The following is a 25,296-nucleotide window of genomic DNA, read 5'->3' as shown; positions in this document are numbered from 1 at the left end:
GTGTCACATTCAATTGGGTGAAGCAGGCAGCGCAGAAGCTCTTCCACTGAGAATAAACAAGCATTGCTCATTGGAATTGCAAATAGAGAAGAAGGTCGAGAGACAATGACCTGCCAGCTATGTTAATTTTCCAGTTTATAGAGTCGGAATATAAATGCCCTGTTTATGATGATTCCAATCTCTTTCTTGTGTTTGATTCCTCGGCATTCATTTTCAATGCGAGGGACAAATCTCTCATTACGCCTAATGTGTTGTAAGCTTCACGGGCCAGGTTTGTTAGAGGGGGCTACTCCACTGGCTTAGGAGCTCTTATCATCGCCCATCTCAGTACAGCTGCATCTCGGCTAAACAAACAGTGGAATCCCTGCAAAATCACAGTTGTGAAACTCACATGGGTTATTGTTTTTTTTCCTATAATGTACACTTGATTTATAGAGCTTGAATTTGTCGTGCAACTGCTTACAGTGTTAAGTGCGTTCAATGTAGTGTCATCTCGAGAGGCTGCTAGACACCCATCTTCTGTTGAGCCTCCATCACACATGCCCGCAAAGGCAGCCATGCTCCTGTGGACACAACAAAGAGGAACAGTTAACAGAGGAAACTTACACTACTATGCCAGCGGAGTGTTAACGGCTTGTTGAATGTTTAGTTAACACTCAATGACAAGGCTCTCAGAAAAGTATGATTTTACCCCAGGATGTGCCAGGGCTGAGCAATCAACATCAATATTGTGATATGACACTAGATATCATCTGGGATTTTGGATATCGTGTTATCATGATGTAAGTGTTGCAATTTGTGCAGTTTTCTGAACATTTTAGAATGTTCTAGCTGTTCTATCATTTGCTTCCATCTGCTTGGACATCAAATATACATTTCTAATAATCGTTTATCAAAAATCTCATGTGTAAGTTTGTTATGAAAATTCCAATACTCGCTGCTACAACATTGTCATAACGTTGATACTGAAGTATTTGGTCAAAGATATCGTGTTATTTGATTTTTGTCAACAGGCTTCCCAGCCTGAGGGTGTCTGCAGGTATCAGAGAGCAAAATCTAATAATTTTATTTAAAACCGTTGAAAACAAATCTTAACTAAATTGTTGAAATAAAACCTCATAAATTCAAATTCAAGACTATTTAATTATTACTTTTAAGGCTTAATATTTGTATAAGTAAAATAATCTCATTGTATTCAAGGACACCTGCAGACACCCTGTTACTCCATGATACATTACCTGACCAAGTGTAATGATACCAGGTAGTGTTATACTACAACCCCAAAGACTACAAACAACATATACAGTACTTTAGTTAGAGCAGCCCTCAGCATCCTATGGATCAGGATAATGATGGAAACTAGCAAGCTAAAAAGCTCTTATCTTGTGTATCTTGGATTATGCGTTTTTTTTGGTCATATGGTGCTTTTTTCTAGCATTAATGTCACAAATACAAAGCAGCTGTCCTGTATAAGCCATAAATCCTAAACCATAAATGTGGATAATAAGATACTTATTGAGTTGCACAGATTTTGTCTTGACTTTTTTTTTTTTTTTTTTTTTTTTTAAATATCGAGACCATGCAACTCAACTCAACTCAACTATTAATCCAGTGAGATGGGGAACCTATCACGTCTTTAGACTATTTTGGGTCACATACTCATTGAGTTTTATTTATCTTACAGCTCATCAGTCATAACTTTCGGTTAAATCAACAACTTTGCCCTTGCAGGTGCACCCAGCCCTCCCAGGCCTGACCACCTGTGCTTCTCCCAGCTCACCTTGCGGCTCTGAGGTACATAAGAAGGTCACAGTCATTGACCCCTGGCATCCAGACCAGCTCCTCATTCTCGGTTACAGCCTGGCCACCAGGAGAGGGGAAAGGCTGCAGCTCTGGGAGCTTGGCCTAATTAGGTCCAGGGAGAAGGAGAGGGACAGATGGTGTCACACTACAAATAGCACACAAGCTTGAAGAAAATATCAGCTTTCAACCCCCTGTCATCTACTTTTCACTGTGTGGCTGAGTGGTGGCGGTGGGGAACAGTGACAAGTCACAATCACAATGATTCAATAGTTTAACAGACTCAACATGCTCCACCCAGGTGACTGCGTCCTTGCCCCAGGGCAGACAAACACAATTTGCCCCGAAACTTTCAGTGGTTGAGTTTTAAACACCTACAATGCACAGCATGGAGATCATTCGTGATTTAAGACACAAAATAAATGACATTCTAATCCATGTAAACAAGAGCAAGCTTGTACAAGAAAATCTTGTTGCATAATTTGAAATGAGAGCTCAGGACAGCAGATGCAAAGACTACCGAAAACATGCAAAAAGCATGCAAAGTTCTACGCAAATAGGACCGTATGTCCAACTCCAAGTCAAATGCTGGGGGAACGTGTGTTCTGTACGACGACTTACTTGGTGACTGGGGCCCACTCGGATTTCCCCTTGTGTGCTGTTTAGTCGCCTGAAAGAGAGAGAAAGATAACAGATTGAAATGAAAAATGATTTGGCGGCATTTCAAAACTAGCTCAAAGGAATGTGTTGGGGTGTGCCTGTTGAACCAGATGAGCCTTGGTAAAACATGGAATCACACAACTGGGAACCATAACTAACTAAATCTTCAAAGTAGGGAAGAAAGACATTGTCAGACACTAAGAATTCACGACCCGGTCAAAGGGGGCTACGCTGTATATTGGGAAAATCTTTATCAGTTTGTGACAAGCACATAATGTTTCATCCTGAAAAGCAAAACAAATATTTCAGGAGAATACTCCTCGCAGAATATTCTTTCAGACCAGCCTGAGCAGAGCACATTTGCAGGCCTGATACTGTAGATGCAGCAATAAAACACAATACTCTAGCTGGCTTTGGCTATGCAGAGGGAGTAGGGAGAGAGCCTCCGAAACGGCTGCTGGTACAAATGTTGGTAGTCATAGCAACTGCAATTTAATAATAGTGTTCCGAATCTCCAGCTGCAGTGGATTAAAGAAAATGACAAGATGTTCCTTTTGAAAAGCCTTTCCCTCTGTTGCCTAGGTAACAGCGCCGATTTTCATACAGCCAAGCACGGGGCGGCCCAGAAACTGTCAGCATGATTTGCACCCAGAGAAGCTCTCACTCCATCATGGAGACTGGCTGAGGAGACCTGGCTGAAACCTGAGAGGCCGGGTCCCTGTGGTCGCTTTACAGCCCTGCAACCACAAAGCCCTGTGACGGGTTCATATTTGACCCGACTCCCCTCTCCCTGCCTCTTAACAAACCTCCTTCCCCTCCTCTCTGACAGGCAGGAGCGTCTTGTCAGAACAATAATCTACACTGTTATAAAATATGGCTACAAAGATGCACGGCACAAATGATATCAGCACAGGCCTACGTGTGAATTTTAACTGCAGTACGTGACCCCGGGCCTCCCATTACAGTTTGTTCATGTTGATGTTCTGGTCATGCGTCAAAATAATTAATTACATTTCATTATTAAGGTTGTGAGGTAACGGTGAAACTAAACCTTAAAACAATTAGAACTTGGCAAACTACAAAAAAACCTGAGGTGATTAATGGTGTGCTAATAAAATTAAGATGAGGTATTTTCCTAGATCGTCAGTAGAATTAGTTTCATGACTGTTTCATTAAGGCCAAATCTATCAGGATCATTTGTTGCGTCACTTCACGTTAAACTTTTTAAATAGTTATTAGAGGTGAACAGCATGGGAGTAGCTGAGAAGGAACAGAGCCTCATTCCTCTTGATTTATGAGAGATGAATGAACAATGTAGCACACACACACACACACAAAAACACTGTTTTTTTTTTTTTTTGTTGCTGTTTTTAACTTGTCAGTCAAACAGATGAACTATCAGAAATTCTGGAAGCATATATCAACATAAAACATAAACACTGTATGTGTATATCTATAACTCCAATTTGGAGGGAAAAAAAAAGAAAAACAACATAAATATTAAAACACGTAGTAAAGGGGCTTGTCAGGGAAGGGGGGCGGGAGCCGTTATTGTAAAAATTTGATCAGATTTCCACATCTCTGCAGGTAGTCAACCAAAATAGAAATGTGAAATATATTGAGTGGGTGCGCCTCTAGCCTGGGCTCCTGTGGGAGAAAGTTCTACAAACGCGTTCTCGAAAATGTGCAGTCGGCCAGGTCCACAGTGCGTTTGGCAGCAGGCTGTGAGGATGACAAATGAGGACGTGTGCAGCAGAATACGAACACTGTCTGAAGACAGCCATGTTTTACTCAAGCAAATCCTGGGAGCAGACAGTCGACATTCAGATGGAATGCTGCAATGGTCCTGAGAGAGGCGGCAGAATATAGATGTATCGCAGCACAAAGCTCTCAGGAGTTTTCACCGAGGCTACAGGTATACATGCACAGATAAAGCCGACCGAACAAGCAAAGCACTTTAAGGCATGTGATAAAGTTAGGGCTAAATTCAAAACACTGCAAACATATCTTGCAAAACCAACTCTGCTGGGAGGAATTTATTACTATTATTTATTGCATACATTGCATTGCATAAATGTGTTCACATTTGGATTTGTTTTGATCTGATTCATTTGAGTTTTCATGATTCTGAAACTATTCACTGAGGTAAATAAGACAAGAAATTAACAGAGTAATCTAAGAGTCAGTAGGACTTGTTTTGGTAAATTGTTAATTAGAACAAATGTTGTGTTAACAATACATATAAATATTTGTCTTTTATTTTCAAATAAGCAACACAAATCCTGTTGCCTAGTATAATAGCCAGTCTGAAAGACACCGAATATTTCTACAATAAATTCATATTTAACCCAGCATTCACCTACAGCCCTGCAAAGTAATTACAGTCTTGTTTATTAAACCCAAACAACAAGGTGACTGTCTGGTCAACTTTTTGTGTGCAATCAAGGCTAACTCCGCCCCTTCCATCAATTTCAGCCAATCGCTGCACTAGCCTGTGGCACACTGACATAATTGCAGCACACAAAAACAGACTTAACTTCAGCATTTCAATACCATGACGGGTTGCTTCTCCATACACACGTGTTATTAAGAAAAATAAGTGGCACGAGCAGATCTGCTTGTGTGAGGCTGCACAAAGCATCCCATCGCTCCATACGCCATGTCATCTCGATTGTAAACATGAGCGCACGGAGGCTACTGCAAAATGGAGCCAGGGTAGCCTCTCTGTGGCTTGTACTCGTCACACAACAATACAGAAAATACATTTTTTCATGCTGATATGCGCGGATGCATCGCAACACACGATTCATTTGGGCTCAATGGGAGAAAAGGCGATTCCGTGCCTTTCGGGTTACCTTTACAGTAGCGTTGACGGCGTAACGGTATGTGATAGAGAATGACAGCCTGTGCGGTCAATGGCATTCAATTCCCGTGTAGTAACAAAACGTGTGGACGTCGCTTTGGTCCACGCCGACAAAAAGACATAATGACAGCGATGCAGGCAGCTCGGAAACATGTTACAGTCTGTCAGACAGATGGAATGCGAGTCACAAATGAAACGAGTGAACCCCCTCGCGCAGCACCTAATATCGCCAAGCACGAGAATAGGATCGCCAACCTACCTCCGCGGACTGAACAAATCGTCCATTTCTGACATCAAGCTCTAAGGTTGGATGGTGACACTTTGTGTGTAATGCTCGTTGGAATTAACTCCCCTCTCCCACCTATTTCTAGGTGCTCAAAATGGAGAACCACGCATTCGCTCCGGAGAGGTATTCACTGAGCTTGTGCTGTGACCTCAGCCAGCACGTACAGCGTAGCCCAGCTCTCTCCTCTATAGACACTACTGAGCATGTGCTGCGACCTTACACACACACACATACACACACGCAGACGCGCACACACACGATACGGAATTCATCTCTCCTCGGATGTCTGCGCCATAATAAACAAGACTGAAATTGCAAGGCTGCAGACACACCGCTCGGCATACCAAACAAGCGGAGCAGGGGAGGGAGGGGGTGTGCAAGCCTGAGATTGAACGGGGCCCAAGAGGGGGGGTTCCCGACCAGCAACCCCGAGTGCGAGGAACAGGGACTGCTGTCACCAGACACGTGAAACACGCTGTACACCACCAGGGTGTAAAAGAAAACAACTGCACGCACAGTTTTTTGTTTTGTTTTGTTTTGTTTGTACTAATTGTAATTTTTGTTTGAGCAAAATTACATCAATAGCGAATAAGCAATGATCCTAACCCGCTCCTTTGGATTTAAGTGAAGTGTTATTGATCCCTATGGGGAGTCTGAGCAAAGGACTGGGACAGAGACAGAACTCCTACAGGAGACTGAGGTAATACAGAAAAAGTGCAAATTAACAGCCGAGCAATGAGAAAAAACAAGCCAATGGAACCTGAAATATTTGCAGTGATTCTTGAGAACTGGGACAAACCGTGTCTGACAGATAAAATAATGTTTTTTTTTTCTTGAAAACTATAATAACATTATAGTTAAACTATTTTGATCATTAAAACAAAAGGCCGTTAGCACAATTACTCATATCTCAGACATTTTTGATTTTATATGATTACTATAAATGCCTGCAGTGAACGTCAAAACCCCCTCCATACAGCCATAAAAAGAGTTAAGTTATTTAAAATTCTATATTTTTATTTTAGGAAAAAAAAAAGTTTTTATCATAAGAATTAAAATTCGAACAGTTTACACAATTTTTGCTCAAGTTTTAAGTGTTAAAATTGTGTCCTTAGTATTTGTCAACGCTGTCACATTATTTACAAAAATGTAATAAATGGTACCAGTACCACATGTCTTTAGTAAATGGTTAGTTTGAAATGAAGGATTCAGATTATTAATTTCATGTAGATTATAGAATTAGCAAAGAAAACCAAAATAGCCCCTGTTTACAAAACACGAGTTAGCTGTAGTGCTGTGGGATTTTGTTGACTGGGTCAGGCTTCAGCACCGTCAGGATTTCAGTCTGACAGTGGTGACACACACACCCTGATGGTGCTGACAAATGAAATGTAGACATGTTTACATGTTCTCTATCACAACAACACAGGTTTATGTGTTTCCTTGCTGAAGAGATTATTTTAACCTATATTAAAGCATAGCCAATACTTATTACTTTTAACAAAACCAGCTCACGTCTACAGGTGTGATGTTTCAAGTAAACCTCTTAACACTGAATATACCCCTTTTGCACTGTTGCACCCAGTTAATAATAGTAACTTTATTTTTGACAGTAAATGCAATGCAGTTTAAAGTAAGTAATTTATATTTTACAGAAAAGACTGAAAAACTGTTTATTACACTTCAATAAGGAGGTAAAGTGTTACCTAAGCCTATTCAGAGATATTTGTGGTAATTTTTAAAAAATTATTCAATCAACAATAATATTAATCATAACAATGTACAAACCGACCCTAAATCGACTAATTTTCCCCCCAATTCAAGACATTTATTTTAAATACACATGATGCACTGTGTAAATAAGACAGCTTCTGCAGTTTTAGTTTTCACTTTGACAGAGCTAGGCTAATGATTCCCATAGACTGCAAGTCTTTATGCTAAGCTAAGACAAAATGCTACCTTTTGGAACTGAACCACTGGACATACAGAGGTGAAAATGGTATTGAACATCTTGTCTCAGTCTGGATAAGTTGTAAAAAGGGTATTGTGCACAAAATGTTGGGGTATTCCTTGAACATTATATCAATTTTTTTTAAGCACCACAGTTATCAGTCACATTATGTAATGGTATATCATGACACCTCTACTTCTGTGCTTTTGCATGAAACACTAAAATATGTAATGACATGTCCAAACTCTTCTTTCAGCACTTTCATAAGCAGTAAGTTTGCACAGGTGTCAAACTTCCATCCATAAGGGTTGTTCAGGTTTTGCTATAAGCCATGTCACGTTAATCAAAAGGCTATGTAATTATTGCACAGCTGTGTCGATAATAAGCATACTGAACAGAAATACTGATAACAACCCAAGCTTGATGATGTTTTAAATCCAGGGTATTTTGTTGAGGCATATCTCTACCAGCATCGCATTTAACTGCAATTCAAATTGTGTAGCGACATTACAATTATTATCAAAGTCCATGTGTCACTTGTTTTAAACAGAAAAATGTATTGTAAACAGTTACTGCAACAAAGAAAGAAAAATCCATCAAACTGCACTGTTGCTCCACAAATATGGTGTTTGTACCAGTTATCAAAAACTAAAAAAAAAAACAAAACTAGACAAGACAAATGTTACTGCTCAATCTCTGATATCTCTACAACAACTCCTTTTATTTGTTACAAGCAAATATATTATGTGACAATCAATTCCCTGGAGGTACCGGCCTAGGCAAGTTTATCCATACAAGTGATTCAAAGTACAAATGTCCCAGCTCCTTGTGGACTTTACGTTCTAATCTTGACTTACTTGATACTGAAGACCCCTAATTAGAGCCTAACATGTGATTTGACACATAACAACAATAGCCCTTACAATGATGAAGTCATGGGGCTTTCCTAGCTCATTCCCCATAATTATGGCACATTAGGACCATGCCTTGTGTCCTCTTGTACTGATAACATTGTCTGCAATAATGAGTAGACAGCATCATTAGGCACAGCACTGTGCCACCACTTCTGCCTTACAAAGCCAAAGAGCAGAAACCACCGCAAGTAGTAAAAGTCAGAAAAATTACCAATTGTCATGACAGAAGTATAACAACTAAGGGGACTGTATATCATTTTATAGCTTTTATGGCTACAATTTTTGATATTACATCTAAATCTTACTCATGATCTTTCACCCTTTACCATTCTGGCCTCTTCTTAGACCCATTTTAGCATGGGGACAGGGCAACTTTGGGGGAAATAAAAGGTCACCTGTAGTTGCCACATAGAAGTGGTAAACGTCATCTGAAAGCTGGGACCCAGAAGATTGATTTGAGATGCAGCTCAGCACCATGTGTCAAATAATTATAGTCATAAATGTGTAATAAACATGTTTTGTTAGGTGTCTATTTTTTTTTATTTATTTATTTAGAGTGTATAAAGGGTAGAACATTATGATAGGAGACTAAGATGGCCATTCTTATGCTGTACCACTTGAAAATGAATAAAAATAGTCAAAAATCCCTCAAAAATGCCATATTAGGACACCAAGATATTGAGGCACACCATAGAAAAATTCATACTGTGATTTGGTATCAAAAACTTTTGACTGTATGAAATGTGCTATACAAATAAAGTTTAGTTTTGTAAGGGTGGGATAAAATGTGTCTTACCTGGTCTCTGGGTTATATCCGAGGATATAGAAAAAGGAGTCAATGCGGGCTTTGAACTCCCTGGCAGCAAAGATGTCAGAGAAATGGGCTATGTTGCATTTCCCCCTAGAAGAGAGAAATCATCTTTATTAGACTAGAATCTTGCATGCAACAAAGTGATATCCTAGCAGGAGGAACAGCCCATGTAATTAGAGGCTCTTGGGGTGTTCAACTATTGGAGGTGACAAATCCAGCAGCAGGTATCTCGTGCCTGTCAGTGTGTGTTGACTTCGCTGTGAGGCGTCGAGCTCTGGCTACTGAACCTGTAAACACCAGCTGAACCTGTCAGCCCTTCCTCATCTGCTGCATTTGAGGTGCGGCTGTCAGACGCTGCACAGATTTGGACAGGAATTCAACCTGTGTGTGTCTCTCTATCTCTAGACATGATTACCTCCCCATGAGCAGGAGGGGCTAGGATTCCAACCACATCTTGATACCATTCCTGTTTCCTGCACCCCGGTGTCTGGGTCTATCAAAATAATAGACATGAGAGCGGTGTGAAGCAAGGCCGCCTCACTGAGAAACCGTCCCTTCTTCTCCCTTAAAAGATTAAAGGGAGCTGAGGAGGGCGGCAAGCTGCGGCATTACAGCATCCCGCTGGAATTCCCTCCCGTTTATCTAAAGCCTCGAGAATAAGTCAAATCAAAGGGTGCTCTGTGCAGGAGAAGTTGCAGCTAATTTGCCCTGAAATCAGTGGTTTTCTGGGAGGCATGGCTTTGACTATCCGCCGTTGTGCTGCTCACACATGGTTTTGGTTAAAGAGAAAGGGGAAGTGGGAAAAGGTGGGAGGGGTGGTCAGCCAGGAATGGATGAAGAGAGGGAGAGAGGAACTGCACATGCACAGAGGAGAATATCTCATTTCAAATGGAGACAATAATCATGCCTGTGTGCCTTTTTTCCTGGCACAAAGCACAGAGTCAGAGTGCGATTGCTATCAGTTTTGCTCAAGATGGAGATTATAGGGAAGTTATAATACTTCTTCAAAAGGCAGGTTCTGAAACGTCTTACAGCACACAAAAAGTGGCAAAGAGGGGTCTCAAAAAGGCAAATAATTTGAAATGGAAAAAAAGACCTGAAAGTGAGGCCACTGTATAACGCAAAAAAGTACAGCCTCCAAATATGAGCCTTTTACTATGTTCACAGTCTTTTAAGATGAAATCGAAATGTATTGTAAGTGGTCTGCATGTGTATTTAGCCTTGATATTTGTGTCTGAAAAGCTTGTAAATGCTGCAAAAGGTGCATATTTGGAACCTGTAACACTTTTTTGCATTACACAACAAGCAGATAAAGCTGCAAGGGCATGTGCATGTGTATATGTGCATCTTCATGCGTGTGTTTACCTGAGAGCAGCAGCATGGTACGTGTCCACATAGTCGGAGATGAAGAGCTCTCGACTCTTCACCACTGGGTCTGTGATGACAAGCTCCCGGCCAGAATCTGATGCAAGAAACAAAAGTTATACCTGAGTGTGTACACATTTTATCAACTACCGTGTGTACACATTTTATCAACTACTAAACATAGTCAAACACATTCACTAGGACAGCACCTAAGATAAAGTAGCCTGGGCATTCAAAGTCACTCTAATAAAATGATGTGTGCAGAGCTGCGCACACCCAAAGTAGCAAGTACCTTTACAGTGGTCAATATTACGCCACATAATTCAATAAAGCCAATAAAGTGCAGTCCCCTGAAGAGAGGACATAATGTTCAGTTCTCCGGTGAAATGACCCTTGTGGGGGCTAAGGTGCATCAGCGGCACCAAGTATGAGCTGGTACTCATAGTTGACAAATGACCTGAGTTGTGGTATGCTGTGGCCGCTGCGCTCCGGCCTTGTGACATCAATTCTAATAATCCTGAGTCCCTGCTGCAAGGACAGACTGCAGATACGGGCATGCTGCACTGAACTGAAACTGCCAGGCTTTCACGAGGAACTGCCATTTGTGGGGTTTTCTTGATAACCTCAATGACTCATCTGCATTTAACCCTTTCCTCTAACTGACCACAATTTCTTCTTCCATACAGTGAAAGCAGCATCTCATCTGATTTATTTATAAATCAGATTTACAAATCCAATGCGGGTGTACATATTTATTATCTTGTTGCAAGAGTGTTGTTATGCAGTGTGCATTTACAGTAGCAGTGACAGCATGCATTTAGCAGGTGTGGCACAACATGAGGACATGGCAATCTAACTATAGCTCAGCCATTAGGGGCATGTTAGCTGACGAGAACTACCAGCTGCTAACCGCATACATCAACAGGTGTGTATGTTTATTTGGGAGTGTGTATGCACTCTGCCAGTCTTTTGCTACAAAATTTTGAAGAAAATAATTAACAGAAGAAATACTACTAAAACTTGCACTGCTGAAAAATAAAAACAGGGTTCCTATACATGTTAATTTAAAAGTCCGCTACCTTTCCAGACCTACATTACAATTCAAAATACCTTGATTTTCAAATTTAACTTTTTGGTTGAAACATCAGCCTTATAATGTTTTCTTTTGTGGCGAACAATGTTGTCGCCATTCATAAACTGCAGAACAAATAATTTGCTGTGTAAAGTAAACATTTCCCCGGGGACTATTTTCCAGTGGAAGGACCATTTCACTCGGCCCAATTTCAAGTCACCAAAACACAACAGTGCTGCTGCTTTTAGCAAAACTAATGTGGACCACTTTGGTACGGTGATGGGAACACTGATGAGAAAAAAAGTTTCTCTCTGAAATTTAATTTTCATATTGAAAGTGAATGAATGAAAACCAGTTCTACAATATGACTACTTCCTTTGGGAAAAGATAAGCAGAAACGTCAAGTATGTACATTTTGTAGGTATTATGCTGAACATGCAAAATCACAGATAAGGTCCTTGAAGGGAAAATATACAAATGCTATGAACTTTCTATCAGCATCTGTGCACATACACCAGTTAAAAATTAAATCTGCTAAAGTGAGTTTGAGGCAGCTGAAGAAGCCAGCAGAGGAGTTCCAATATCAGATCTTACTCTCTTCCATACAGATACTTTTTGTTAGGAGATTTGAAATTCAATTACTTAAAAAAGTGACAGTGCTTGTGAGGGTGATGAGTCCACTGCTACTGATGGCGTTGAGAGTGTGTGCTCAAGGGCCACATGACACTGCAGGTTATTAGCACTTGACAGCGCTGCTGTCTGGTCTGAAGGAGTGTTACCCGGGGAACAGCACAGAGCCATGGGATTGGTTTGGCTGCCTGGGACAGTATGTGTGTGTGTGTGTGTGTGTGTGTGTGTGTGTGTGTGTGCGTGTGTGCGTGTGTGCGTGTGTGCGTGTGTGTGTTCTGGTTTCCGTTTGAAATGCAATTCACGGCTAGGCTCTTACATCTCCTCCAGTCTGGCGAGCAGAGGCAGGTGTACGTGTGTGTGTTTGTGTGCGTGAGAGAGAGAGGAATTGACTGTTGAGTCACAGAGCAAGTATGTGTGGAAGTGTATTTAGTTTGTGTGAGAGTGTGTGTGTGTGTGGTTGTTCCAATGCACACAACGGAGCCTCACCGTTCTCGTTGTTGCGATCCTGCACCAGGTGCTGGTAGACAGAGTCGGGAACCTCTGATTGGCGATAGTACCATTTCACACTCATCAGCAGATGGTCCCGTTTACTCTGCAACACACACACAGAGAGAGAGAGAGAGAGCAAATGAGTAAGGAAAAGAAGCAAAGGATGAAAAAAATCCCACAGTAAAATAAACAGACATTATTTTGTTTGTTAACGACGTCACAAATTGGCCTCTTGGCAAACAGAGCTCTGTGCAGACGCGTTGTTTATGATTCACACCGGCTGATGCCAAAAAGCCTGCAGTGAAACCAAGTCAATTAAAAAGGGATTGTGGAGCATTTAGAGCCTTAATAAAGTAAACAGTGGGATGGCCGGTGCAGGAGGAGGTCTGGAGAAAGGGGAGAAAGAAAGAGTGGGGGTGGGGGTGTGGGAGGGCGAGTGCTCGATCTTTACCTTCTGCAAGGCAGTGCTCTGCCATGATATCCCTGCACTTAATGGCAATGCTCATGTGACCTATTAAATGATTTATACATGCTATAAGGCTTTTCAGGCTTGCAGAAGAAGTTACAGTAACCCCAGCACCACAGCTTGGTCAAGTACTCCTAAAGTGCTGCCATCCACTGGTCTTTTGATGTAGTGCAAGTGAGCAACGGCCTGTAATTCTTCTACATGACCAGCAAGCGGCAGCACTGAGGCAAGAAGGGAACCTCGAAGGCCAGTCAATGAAAAAAAGATAGAGAGAGGGAAAGAGAGTGAGAGAGGGAAAGAGAGAGAGAGAGAGAGAGAGAGAGAGAGAGAGAGAGAGAGAGAGAGAGAGTGGGGGGGTGCAGAAACTGAGGCCAGGGCTGGGGTGAGGGATGAAAAGGGCAAAATACTGTTTTCATTCCATGTTATAAAATATTTATTGTGCCTTCACATGGGCTCAACTGACCGTCACTGTGGTTTAAGAGAGCATTAGAGAGACTGAGCGGCTGGGTGCTGGACTGCGACGCGATCCCGTCCGCCACAACTGTCTTTATTAGAGGCTCCACTGCACCGCATAGCCCTAAGCCACCGAGACGCTTGCACCACTAACACCACCCAGGGAGTGAAGGAGGAAGGAGCAGCAGGAGGGAGAGCAGGGTTATGTTAATCTGAGACAGCTCAGCTTCAGCCCTTTGCAGGCTTGACTGTTCACTGGAAACCTCTGTGTGTGTGTGTGTTAGTGTAATGGGACATGAAGTCAGTGTAAAGATATTTAAAGCCTTTAGACTACATTGTTCTGTTAGGTCACTTGGGAGGAGGCTGTGCACATGCAGCCGAACAAATCATCACCTCCCTAAACCTCAAACCGACCTCTGCTTTTCCCATTCTTCTTTCTCCTCTTCCTCCCTGTGCACCTTTCTTCCCCATCATTCTAACTCCAACCCTTCACCACCCCACTTCTTCCACCTCCATTTTCTTGCTCCACTTGTCTCCTCCTCCCACTGTTCTCCAACCTTGAGTGGGGAGGGTGGGGGGGGGTGAGCCTGGACGAGTTAAACAGCAGCTGGCACACAGGCAGTAAACTGCATTTCTGCTCAGCCTGATTGTGTGCATATGCATGCACACGACACACACTCATATAAACACACTTTCAACAGAGAGCTGAACTGGAGGGCTGAGACACAGACCCCAAGCACTCGCAGCACAAAGATGTGTGCGATGACGTCATGTTCCACCCCCTCCCTCCAAGCCTTTAGCCCACCCATCCCAACCTCTCATCTATCCAGTGTACAGAGACTGTTGCCTTCTAGATAGACAGGCTGCCTGCCGCGGCAGAACAAGTAGTCATCCAGCGCTTATACATAATTAATGCTTTTAGGAGATTGTAAACGCTGCCAGTGTGCTACCTGAACATCTCATTTTCTGCCTGTAAAACCACAAAATCAAAGGGATTTCAGAGAGCTGCACACAGAGGCTATGTGGTTGATGCAAACAGACAAGCACAAGCAGCCACGCACACGCACAATATACACATACAGGTACACACACAGGTTCAACACCTCATCCATAGTTCCCACGTAATTTTGCACAAAACCTGAGGCAGACTGAAAAAGACTGAATGTTATATCAACTATCATCAGTATCCTTGTCATTACAGAGTAGTTTCTACTCTCTAGAGCAGATTGCTGTTTAGAAGCCCACAGTCGTGTTAAGCCCTCTCAGGCAAAAGAGAGGGAGGGACACACACACACACAGACACACACACACACACACAGAGGGAGAGGAGACAGAAAGAGATGTTTAGAGAGAGAGAGTGCAAAATATGGAGCTAGTGGTGGGAGTGAGGCATAGCTTCAATTATCACAATTTCACAAACATGGAGTAGAAAAAAAGATAATGCCAGGAGAAAATAGCAGGAATGATGGACAGTTCAGCTTTTCCACACTAACTTACTTACTGCTGGCATTGTGTGGGTTTAGCTAAGCCAGTCATAGAAAATAATTGAGAACAAGGACATATAAGAGACAGCCACGACGCTCAACTGATTAGGGACGTTCCACTCTGCCAGTGGAGAGCTGAGCAGAGCTGAGCCCAGCACAATGTCAGCCATCTTTGTCTGTCCTGCCAGAGGCTAAACATGGCCCTGCCCTCCATCCTCCTGGGCCCTAAACCCTGGGAATGCTGCTCTCTTTGGAGAGGCCAAAAGACTTACTAACCCACTACCGAGACAGAGAAATGAAACAGGAGGAAAAAAAAAAAAACACAAAAAAGAAAACACGAGGGAGAAGAGCAAAGGAGACAGAAGAAAGAAAAAAGGAGGAGAGAAAGGGGTGAATTAAGGGGGGAGGGGCCAGACCTTCTCATTTCCTCGGACTTAAAATTACAACTATCCTCCTCCTGCTTCCCTGAAGCCCCCAGGGTATGAGGCTAGCCCTCTATTCATTGAGTAGATATAAATCTGAGAGTCATGCTTTGGGGCTGAACACAATGGTACCCCGCCTCCCTCCACTGGCTCAGCCTGGCCTTTGGCATTCTTGGGCACACTCAGCAGACAGAGAGAGGATGGTAGAGCTACTGTTCAACAGGCTAACTGTTTGGTAACGTAATGTAATGGTAATGCAAAGAAGCTTGTTTTTAATTAATACCAATATGTTTCTTTTAAATTAAACAAAAACTATTTTCTAAGCATGTAGAGGAGACAAACTCTGCATTCATCACTGCTCTAAATGTGGCCAAGACAGGCCAGGCATTGTGTCAGTCGGTTAATTCACCCTGTGACTAGCAAAAGGTGGCTGGCCCCTTGGATCCATAATGGCTGTGCAGTTTTCTTTGTGTGGCTGCATGTGTGCAGTCAACTCTGGAGCTGGGCCCCCGTGTGCGACCATACCACTACAAAGCCCGGGGAGCGAGGGAAATACAGAGGGCAGGCTTTCCCTTTACAAGGAAAAGGCTTTAAGTGTGAAAAGAAAGCACGTCTATGTTATGTAAGGGAGGAAATCTGTAGGGGTATACACTTAGAAATAGACTGAGTGCGTGGGCTTAATTCCACGTTTTTAACCACGAGGGTGTGAAACTAATACAGTTCTTTTCAATGCAAATGCAATTACAAAGTGGCTGACCAGTTCTCTCATTGGTGGGGAGAGTACACTGACAGCAACAATGCTAAACCCCACATCTACTCACAGTGGCCTTCACAATATGGCCGTCGTCTTTCAGCCAAGCCCCTTCATGACAGAACCAAGGGAACGTTGTTACAACCTGTAACCCTCAAACCTAAAGCCCTATTCCTCCTCCTCCTCCTCCTCCTCGTACTGTAACACAAGAGCTTTGCTTTAAACAAAACCAGACCCCCTCGCTCCCACACGACAGGCCCCTGGTGCACCTCGTTAACAGGAAACCTCTGTTTATTTTCCCCACTTTTCAAACACTCTTCTCTTCCTCTGCTAACCCTGTTAGTGACCCCCTCCCTCCGTCTCCTCCCTCACTGGTGACATCAGCAGCCAGGATCTATGACTTCCTTCACGAGTGGAGGCCAACAGCAAGGAAGGAAAGACAGATCCCAAACTGAGACAAACAGAGATAGAGGGAGGGAGGGAGGAGGGGAAGGTCAAACAGAAGAGAGCAGTGGCGGCGGCTCAGCGTTAGCCAGGAATGGCAGGCTAGCGGGCTGCTAAGCTAACAGCTTAGCTAGATAATGCCCCCGGGGCAGGGGGAGGCTTGGCCGTGGCAGATCAGGGCTGGTAGCGGTGTGACACTGACAGGCGGAGGCTCAAAATGCCACGGAGGGCGAATTGGGGGAGCCTTCACCTCGCCTGCCGCAGGGGGAGAGAGAGCACAACCAAAGAACAAAAGGGTGATTGTAGCATTGGGAGGCAGAGATGGGATCTGGGAGGACTAATCTGCTGCTCCGACATGATAAGATTAGAGAGGGGAGGCAGGAAGAGCTGGCTGGGAGGATCACACATGCATGTATCCACCGAATGTAAATGTGCACAGAAACAAAAAAACATAGTGGATCTGATTGGAGGGGGTTTCCACACAACTTTCTCTCTTTCTCAATTTCTTTCTCTCTTTTCCTCATTCGCTCCCTCTCTGCCTGAGACAAGAGATCTGCCAGCACACCAGCGCTCAATAAGCACTTCCATCTGGACGACAGAACACACACACAAACACACACACACACACACACACACACACAAACTATGCGTGTGTGTGTGTGTGTGTGTGTATATACTGTCGAGGTACAAGAGATCTGCTGTGCTCACGCAATCTTTGACATCTCGGTGACTGACAAAGGAGGTTGTTAAAAAGAAATGCCAGCATGCTGTGTGAACAAACACACATACAAGCGAATGCTAGCTCCCTCTCTCACACACACACACAAATAATAGGCTTTCAGGATAAGCACCACTATTCTTCTCCCAGCCCTGCAGTACAGCGGGGCAGACTGGGACTCTGTGTCAGAGGTAAGAGAAAGCACCTCTAAATCAGGCTGTCAGAGGCGGCAGCGGCAGGATTCCTCTCTCCAATCCTCCACTCCTTCTGGGCTTTGTAGTTTACACTCCGCTCCTCGCAAGACGGAGAGGAACCCTGCCCCCTCTAGCCTACTTCCTTTAGGGCGAGCACATATAATAATACTAAACAAACGCTGATTACAGTGTTTGCAAGGGGGCTGTCTATAGCCTACTACCCCGCTTGGCAACAAGAACAAATGGGGGCGAGGGTGGAGAGTGGATGGGGTTATGTATGTGAGGGGGTGAGTCCCAGCTGTGATGGCGGTGCTGTCAGGACCTTTACGCTGCACCGACACAGGGGCGTCTCTCTCTCCCCCCCCTCTCTCACACCCTCCTCACCCCCCGCCCTGACCTGTTTGGATATTAAATCGGCGCCCTTTGCTTTGAACACACTGGGCCCATCTGTCAGCCCAGCTCCATATTGGATTGGATGAGCATTAGCCATTTCAAAGTGGCAGATTTGCTGCTGTTGCTCCTTGTGCGTCTGTGTGTGCGTGTGTGTGTGTGCCTTTGAACATGCGCGCCCACGCTTTAAATTTAAAGGTCCCTTTGAGGAATTGAGCAGTCACACATAAATTACTCTTCAACAGACTGCCGAGCCATCAGTGTACAAATTGACGACATGACAGCGTCGCATCTGAGGGTGCTAACAGGTCCTTTTGTATTTCAGGCAGAAGGAGAGGAAAAAGAAAGAGGGACAGAGGAAGGGAAAAGGGAGCGCAGGGGTTGAGTCATGTGGCGCTCACAGATGATACTAATTAAGATGTGAGGGTTGAGGGCCACTGCTGGTGGAATCATACTACCAACCACAGGCACACTTTACACACTGGAGAGTCACAAGTATCGCACATGACCACCGCCACATCTGGAGACTCGCTCGGCGCTATTTGCTCCACTCGATGCCGATAACAACCAGGGCGAGTAACAGGAAATCTTTGTTTCATCTCTCGCAGACTCGAGGAGAGCAAATGACTGTATAATACAAATAATACAGGAAAAAAAAAAGGAAAAACACATGACGTTGACCAGATGACCCTCTTTAAAAACTGAATGATTGCATGTACAGCGAGAGTGCACGCCTTGGCTGCTCACTTTATAGAATATCCCTGTCATGTCCAAATTAAATATTTGTCTTAGCCTCCAACACACTTTTGCAGCATGGAGGTTCAAGCCAAGACATTTAAGAAGAGCACAGCGATCGTATAGAAAGCCGCACTCTGAAGCTTTATAAGGAGAGATGTGAAGAATACATTAACTAATAATGATCATTTCCTGCAGCACACACAGACACAGAGCACGGGGGAACTGACAACTTATGGCCAGTGATTTAGACTACACACAAACACACAGAAACACACAGTGGCTTTTTTCCGAGAACACAGTCAGAAATCCTCGCAGCGCTAGCGGGGTATAGACTAGAATGCAGATCCAAGTGAGACTTCAAACACAGGCTGCACTAGGACAGATGGAGGCGGTTAGCGAGCTCATATCTGGGTGTTCAGATCATAATACTGTCTTTATTTCCCAAGCTCTCCCTCTCAGCCAGACATACAGTTACAGCCAGCCAGAAAACATTGTCATTTTTACCTTCAGCCTTTCATTTAGCCGCTTCAAAGCCATTTCGCTTTGATACCTGGCTTCCTGTCTGTGTGTATGTGTGTGTGTGTGTGTGTGTGTGTGTGTGTGTGTGCTTGCATGTACACAGGGAAATTCTCTCGAGAGGAGAGACTAGTCTGGTCTCCAGGTAATACCATGAGTCAGGATTCAGCTCTGAGTCAGACAAAGACACAGACACACACTCACAGTATTAGAAAAAGGAAAAAATAAAAGGCCGCGGAATGTTGCTCCACTCTTTTTTCTTTTCTTTTTTTCTTTTTTTTTTTTTTGGACGGGTAGTGCTGCCACAACACAGGCTGCCTTTGTGTTGTCGAGTGCAGCGAGCGGAGTGTTTAAATGGCCTGGTGTTTTGTTTGGATGGCCGTTTGCCTGTGATCCATTGTGTTAGCTTTGCCTTGTTAGCATAGCCTGGTGAGCTAATGAGACATCTTACTAACACTGACTGGACTACTGCAGCGGAGGGGGAGGGAGGGAGGGGGCAGAGAGAGAGAGACAGACACAAGCAATATGAATATGAGGCTCTGTATGTGTGTGTGTACTTGTCATGTTGGACGTCTGCCCAGCCAGCTAATCCAGGGCGTGTGTGTATGTGTGTGTGTGTGTGTGTGTGTGTGCAGCTACCAGCGCTAGTGCCCTGACTGAGTGTGGCGTGGCAGTGAAGGAGCTGTGGGCTGATTGAGCACTATAATGGAAGACAGGAAATGAGAAGGCCCGCTTAAGCCAAAGCTAATCGATCTCCCTCTTGGTCTCCTTCACACACACACACACAAACACGTACACACACACACACACAGAGTTTGGGTGAACACAGTAGCAAAATGGTGTAAAGTGAGTCACATTTGGCTGTACAGGTTGCACGAGTATAAAATGTCAATGCCTCTGAAGGTGTGTGTGTGTGTGTGTGTGTGTGTGTGACTGTGAAGGCTGATGGGATGTGTGCTTTGAGAGGGATGACAGGGGGCTGATAAAAAACGAGCAGGGTGTGTGTGTGCATGTTTTGGAGGTTTACTTTATGTACTAGCAGCTGTTAAAGGTTCAGAAGAGTGTGTGTGTGTGGATGTGAGTGTGTGTGTGTGCGCGCTGGGGCCGGAGGGTGAGCGAGAGGCACGGTGAAAGCGAGAGAAACAGTGTGCGAGTGTGTTGTCTGGTCAGTTCACTCACGTCAGCGCACAGCTGATAGGAATATTTATGACCCTTCTCTTTCGTTCTCTCTGTAACACACACACACACATACTCATTTCCGCACACAAACACAAACACATACAGCTGCTTACGTGCACAAACAGAAACTCGGGAGACAGAGCGGCGGCGATCCACAGCAGGAGAGAAAAAGAGAGAGAAGGACAGAGCGTGCAAAGACGATAGCGCTGCGTGTGAAACAGGCCGGAGAGCAGCGCAGACATCCTGCTGCTGCCTGGTGGGGCTTCTATCACCACCACGCCTGGAATTGCACTGTTTTATCTGGCCACTGCTTCAGAAGATACCCATCTATCTCTCTCTCACTCGCCTATCTTCTCTCTGAAGGTGACCTTGTCTATCTGTCTATCTGTCTGTCTGTCTGTCAGTCAGTCCCTGGTGATGACATCGGCCCTATCAGTCATACATCATGTTCGCTGCGGATCAGCCAGATGCCACACGGGCCCAGCAGTGGGTGGTCTGCTGAGCGCGCTTCCCTCTCTACGTATACAGTATGCAAATAATGACATGCAAATGATCCACCAGTGAGTGCGATGATATATCAGCACGGATGCAAATGTGGTTATCAGGTGTGTAAAAAAAAAAAAAAAAAAAAAAAGATTTGAAATGTTACAGGGCTTGTGACAAAACAAGAAGTTAAACCTCAAACAAAAGAAACAGGCAACTCGCAGTGCTCTGACCGCTGAGGGAAGAATGTTCCAATGTTTTGGCCGTGATTGTAACACACACACACACACACAGGCACGCACACACATTCAGACAGACAGACACACACACACACAGGCCAGAGGCTTTAAGCAGCCTCCTGCTGCGCTGCAACAAGAGATGTATTGTAGACAACACAGCTGCAATAACAAGGCTGGCCCAGTGCTAGAAGGGGCTGTACTGCATGACTCTCAGTCTAGACCAGCAACAACAGCCGCGATACTGTAACATGGTTATGGTCAGGGCGTCTGCACGGTTCAGAAAGCCACATTTCTTAGCCTGTCTGAACCTATTTCAATACTGCAATAGATTTAAAGATGATTTAAAAAACCAAAATAAAGAACAAAGCTTGCAAAACCAGCCTATGTCCCACTGAACATGGTTAATGAATGTTCTGAAACTGTGAGTAAGTGGTGGGCCTGTGCTGAAAAAAGATTTAAAAAAAAAGGCATTAATTATTAATGAAATTTAAGTCCAACTGTGTTTAGTAAGGCAGAAACAATGGGGAAAAAATAAGCATACTGCACTGCTAACTGTGCTCTGCGTTGGAATGCAGAAACCATTACATAATGAAAAAATAAGACCTCATATAGCATTGAATAACATTTAACACTGCTAACATATTTTTATGGCCTTAATTTTAGCTCATTTAACACTTACTGCAGACTTTTTAAGGACATACGGATACTGTGTATGGTGTGGTGTGTATTTGCATGTGAAGGACCAACACGTAGGAGGGAGGCAATATGGTGGAGAGAGAGAGAAAAAAAGAGGTAATTTATTTAAGAATTACAATTGCGCCTTTTGAAAATCTTCAGTGAGTTTTTTCTTATACGTTTAAAGGGTAAATATACCTAGAAAATACTAAATGGACCCAGTGTGTTATCACCAAGACTACAGTATTATAATAAAAAATGTCACATCTAGCATTGTAGTACAGGGGGCATCATTTTTTATTCTGTGTGCTGTAACCCCTGTGAGTCAACACTGCCTCTAATTGCAAGGTTCCTGCTGATTCTCAACAGTGTAACGCAGTAAAATACATATGGTTAAAGGAACAATTGCTCACTAATGCAGAACATGGGAAAAACATGGGAGTCATGATGAGCATACTGTGTCAAACAGATTGGTTATCATTCACACTCACCCACGCACAAAAGCACACACACACACAGAGCACCCACCAAGAGAGAGAGTGAGACAAAGAGGCTGAACAACATACACCAACATCTCTCCTCTCTGCAACCCAGGCACATCAAAGCCTTCTCCTCCCATTTATCTGTGTGTGTGCCTGTAAATCAAAAGGCGTACTTTGCACGCACACACACACACACACACACACAAGCGTGCGCGAGCTCAGACTGCATTTGCTTTGTGAAGCAGCGTCCAGAGCTGGGTAGGGGAGGTAAAGGATTTTGCTGTAGACAGGGGAATTACTCGCTTCAGCTCACTCTGTCAGGGAGGAGAGGGGGATGACTGTTTACCAGCAGTGCTGTGTGTGAGTGAGAGTGAGAGAGAGAGAGAGAGAGAGAGAGAGAGAGAGAGAGAGGGGTGAGAGGTCAGGGCTGTGTCTGAGGCACTGCTTTCTTCTCCGTGTGTCGCCTATCAGTTCACTTTCACCCCTCACTTGCCCCTGTCACCGTCCTCACAAGGTGATACACGCGCGCACAACCATGCGCATGCACACAACACACACACACGCACCTCTGTGTTTAAACGTGGCTGTGCAGCCATTTGGATAAGAACCCACGTCAGTGTAATTAGTTGTAATGGCGTGCTCAGAGCAAAAAAAAAAACACAAACATTCAGAGACCCAGGGAGAGGAAAAAACCTGAGGAATGCACATGCATGTTCGCACACAAACACACACATCCAAGCGTGACCTGTGCATCCCAGTGTGACCATATGGTTTGGCGGGGACTTCCTACCCACCGCAGAGGAAGTGTCTGTGTACAGTGTACAGTTCAGTTGTCCACCATCACATCCTGCCTCCTAGCTCTCAACAGCCATGTGAAGCCTGCTCAGCTCGGCCCAGTCGCTGCTTTGAAGTCCAACCGAGCAGAAAGGCAACACGGAGCACTATAACATTCAATCAGCATCAACATGAGATCTGGTTAGGGCACGCACAACGCGGTGAAACAAAGCAACGAGCGACGGAAAAGAGAGCAACGAGCTCACTGTGAGGAGCTAGTCACATTTGCGCCTGTACTGTTGATAGATTCTTGTTTTCGCCTATTGTGCTGATGTGATTGACAACCACCTGTCCTTGGGTTGGGGCTGATTAGGTTTTCTTCCAGCTGGTCTTTGTAACAGAGTGGATGTGTGTAATAGATTGTGTAGGCTGAGTGATATGATGATGATGGAATGATCCAGCAGACACTGACTAACAGTCTGTGCAACACAACAGGGCGGGGTTATTGATGACTGTCGCCTAAACAACAGGTATCATTGCCATGGCAGCCCATACATTATCATTGCAGGGCCACTCCCCCTCACCGGCACGGACCAATGAGCAAGAGGCTGCCAAGCAAACAATCCCCAGTGGCGGTGGAGGGGTGAGAGAGAGAGGAGAATGCTAAATGTGCCACTTCATCTGGTGATTGACACAAAGCCTCTTGTTTACTGACGCCGTGGAGATTTGCATCTTTTTACCGTTGCCCCTCCCTTTCCCCCTTCTCTCATTCCTCTGTTGTGTTCTGCCCCCCCCCAGCAGCTCTGCATGAAGAGGATATTACCCCACCCTGCTGCTATGATATTGATCAGCCTCCTCCCTCCCTCTCTCCTTCTTTCTCTCTCTTCTCTTCATAGTCCACTGCATTGATTCTACCTCTCCCTCTGAGCCTGCCAGCTAGGAGTGATTACACACACTGCTCACACACAGGGATGCAAGCACACATGTGCGCACGTACACACACAGAGCCTTTTGGTAGAGATGAGGGGATGTGTAGCCTTGCTTTAAAGCCTATGAAGCTCAGCGGCTGCTGCTCCAGCCCTGTGCAAACACTGCTTCTTTTCATTCGGGGCAACCGGTGACTAACCCTGTAAGCTTAGCATGACATATTACCATAATAAACATCATTGCTGTAACATGTTATCATAGCACATCAACAGGCTGACGCCGGGCTGGGTGTGCTCTGGTGGTTTTTCTCAGGCTGGTGCTAAAGATGGCTGTGGCAGGACTTGACAGGTGGGTTGCAGACACCTTGTGATTCTGTGCAGACGCCCAGCGCTGATACACGCTCCATATTTGGGCCTGCGGCGCTGCGCTCTCCGGCAAAGCCTAGTAGCTAGCCGGCTAAAGCCAAACCAGTTAAAATGAAAGGGCAAACAGTGGGTGTCAGAGCTACATAGACAACAGCCTTGAAGACTTTATCAAAGAGCAAAAATCAGCTGTGTGTAGTGGTCGGGATTTGAGGCTGAGAATAAAACAGCTTTCATAGGTGAGCTGCCTCAGTGAATTTCCACACCAAAAACCGAGCGAGCCTCAACCATGTCAGCAACCGGGGCAGACCAGTGGCTCATCTGTATACAGTTGCACATTAATTAGTTAAATATCTACCGTCTCCCATTTGCCAGATAGCATCTCTGCTAACAATAGCTGGCGGGGAGCTAAAGGTTTTGAATGGGGAATCCTGGCTGATGAGCTAACAAGGGCAGTGTGAGCCCCTGGCGCAAGTGCAGCCACTTATCTCTCTGTAACCCCTCTCTGGCCTACTCCAGCGCCAGCAACAATCCAGCAGAGAGTCTACAGCAACAAGCCAGAGAGCCCGCATATTATACACGCCCTTGCTGCCATTTGGCATTTAAATGCCATTTTAGCGTGGCAGCAAACAGTTTGTGCCTAATTATGGCTAGCTGCTGCTGTGTCCTGAGCACTGTCAGAGTCTAAAAAAGCCATCCACACCACAGCGAGGCTGTTTTATCTACTCCCTTAAGGTTAGCCAATACCTCAGCCTTTA

At 44.4% G+C, this 25,296-nt stretch overlaps 1 protein-coding gene across 6 annotated transcripts in view; it reads right to left on the bottom strand.

Moving 5' to 3' along the window:
- Positions 1–25,296, bottom strand: part of rerea (arginine-glutamic acid dipeptide (RE) repeats a) — a 130,158-nt gene that overhangs the window by 28,613 nt on the left and 76,249 nt on the right. For 4 of the 6 annotated variants that reach the window (XM_030055026.1, XM_030055027.1, XM_030055028.1 and 1 more), the window contains 6 exons: positions 12,839–12,944; positions 10,651–10,747; positions 9,271–9,375; positions 2,422–2,470; positions 1,781–1,905; positions 464–563 (listed from right to left, as the gene is read on the bottom strand). In XM_030055026.1, the coding sequence (XP_029910886.1) occupies positions 464–563; positions 1,781–1,905; positions 2,422–2,470; positions 9,271–9,375; positions 10,651–10,747; positions 12,839–12,944 (582 nt within the window). Of the gene's footprint in view, positions 1–463; positions 564–1,780; positions 1,906–2,421; positions 2,471–5,582; positions 5,914–9,270; positions 9,376–10,650; positions 10,748–12,838; positions 12,945–25,296 lie in introns of those variants that run through there. The other 2 variants (XM_030055031.1, XM_030055029.1) reach the window with 2 other exon arrangements.

This window comes from Myripristis murdjan, chromosome 7, assembly GCF_902150065.1.
Source record: "Myripristis murdjan chromosome 7, fMyrMur1.1, whole genome shotgun sequence".
Classification (NCBI taxonomy): domain Eukaryota; kingdom Metazoa; phylum Chordata; class Actinopteri; order Holocentriformes; family Holocentridae; genus Myripristis; species Myripristis murdjan.
This window is presented reverse-complemented; position numbering and strand designations above follow the sequence as displayed.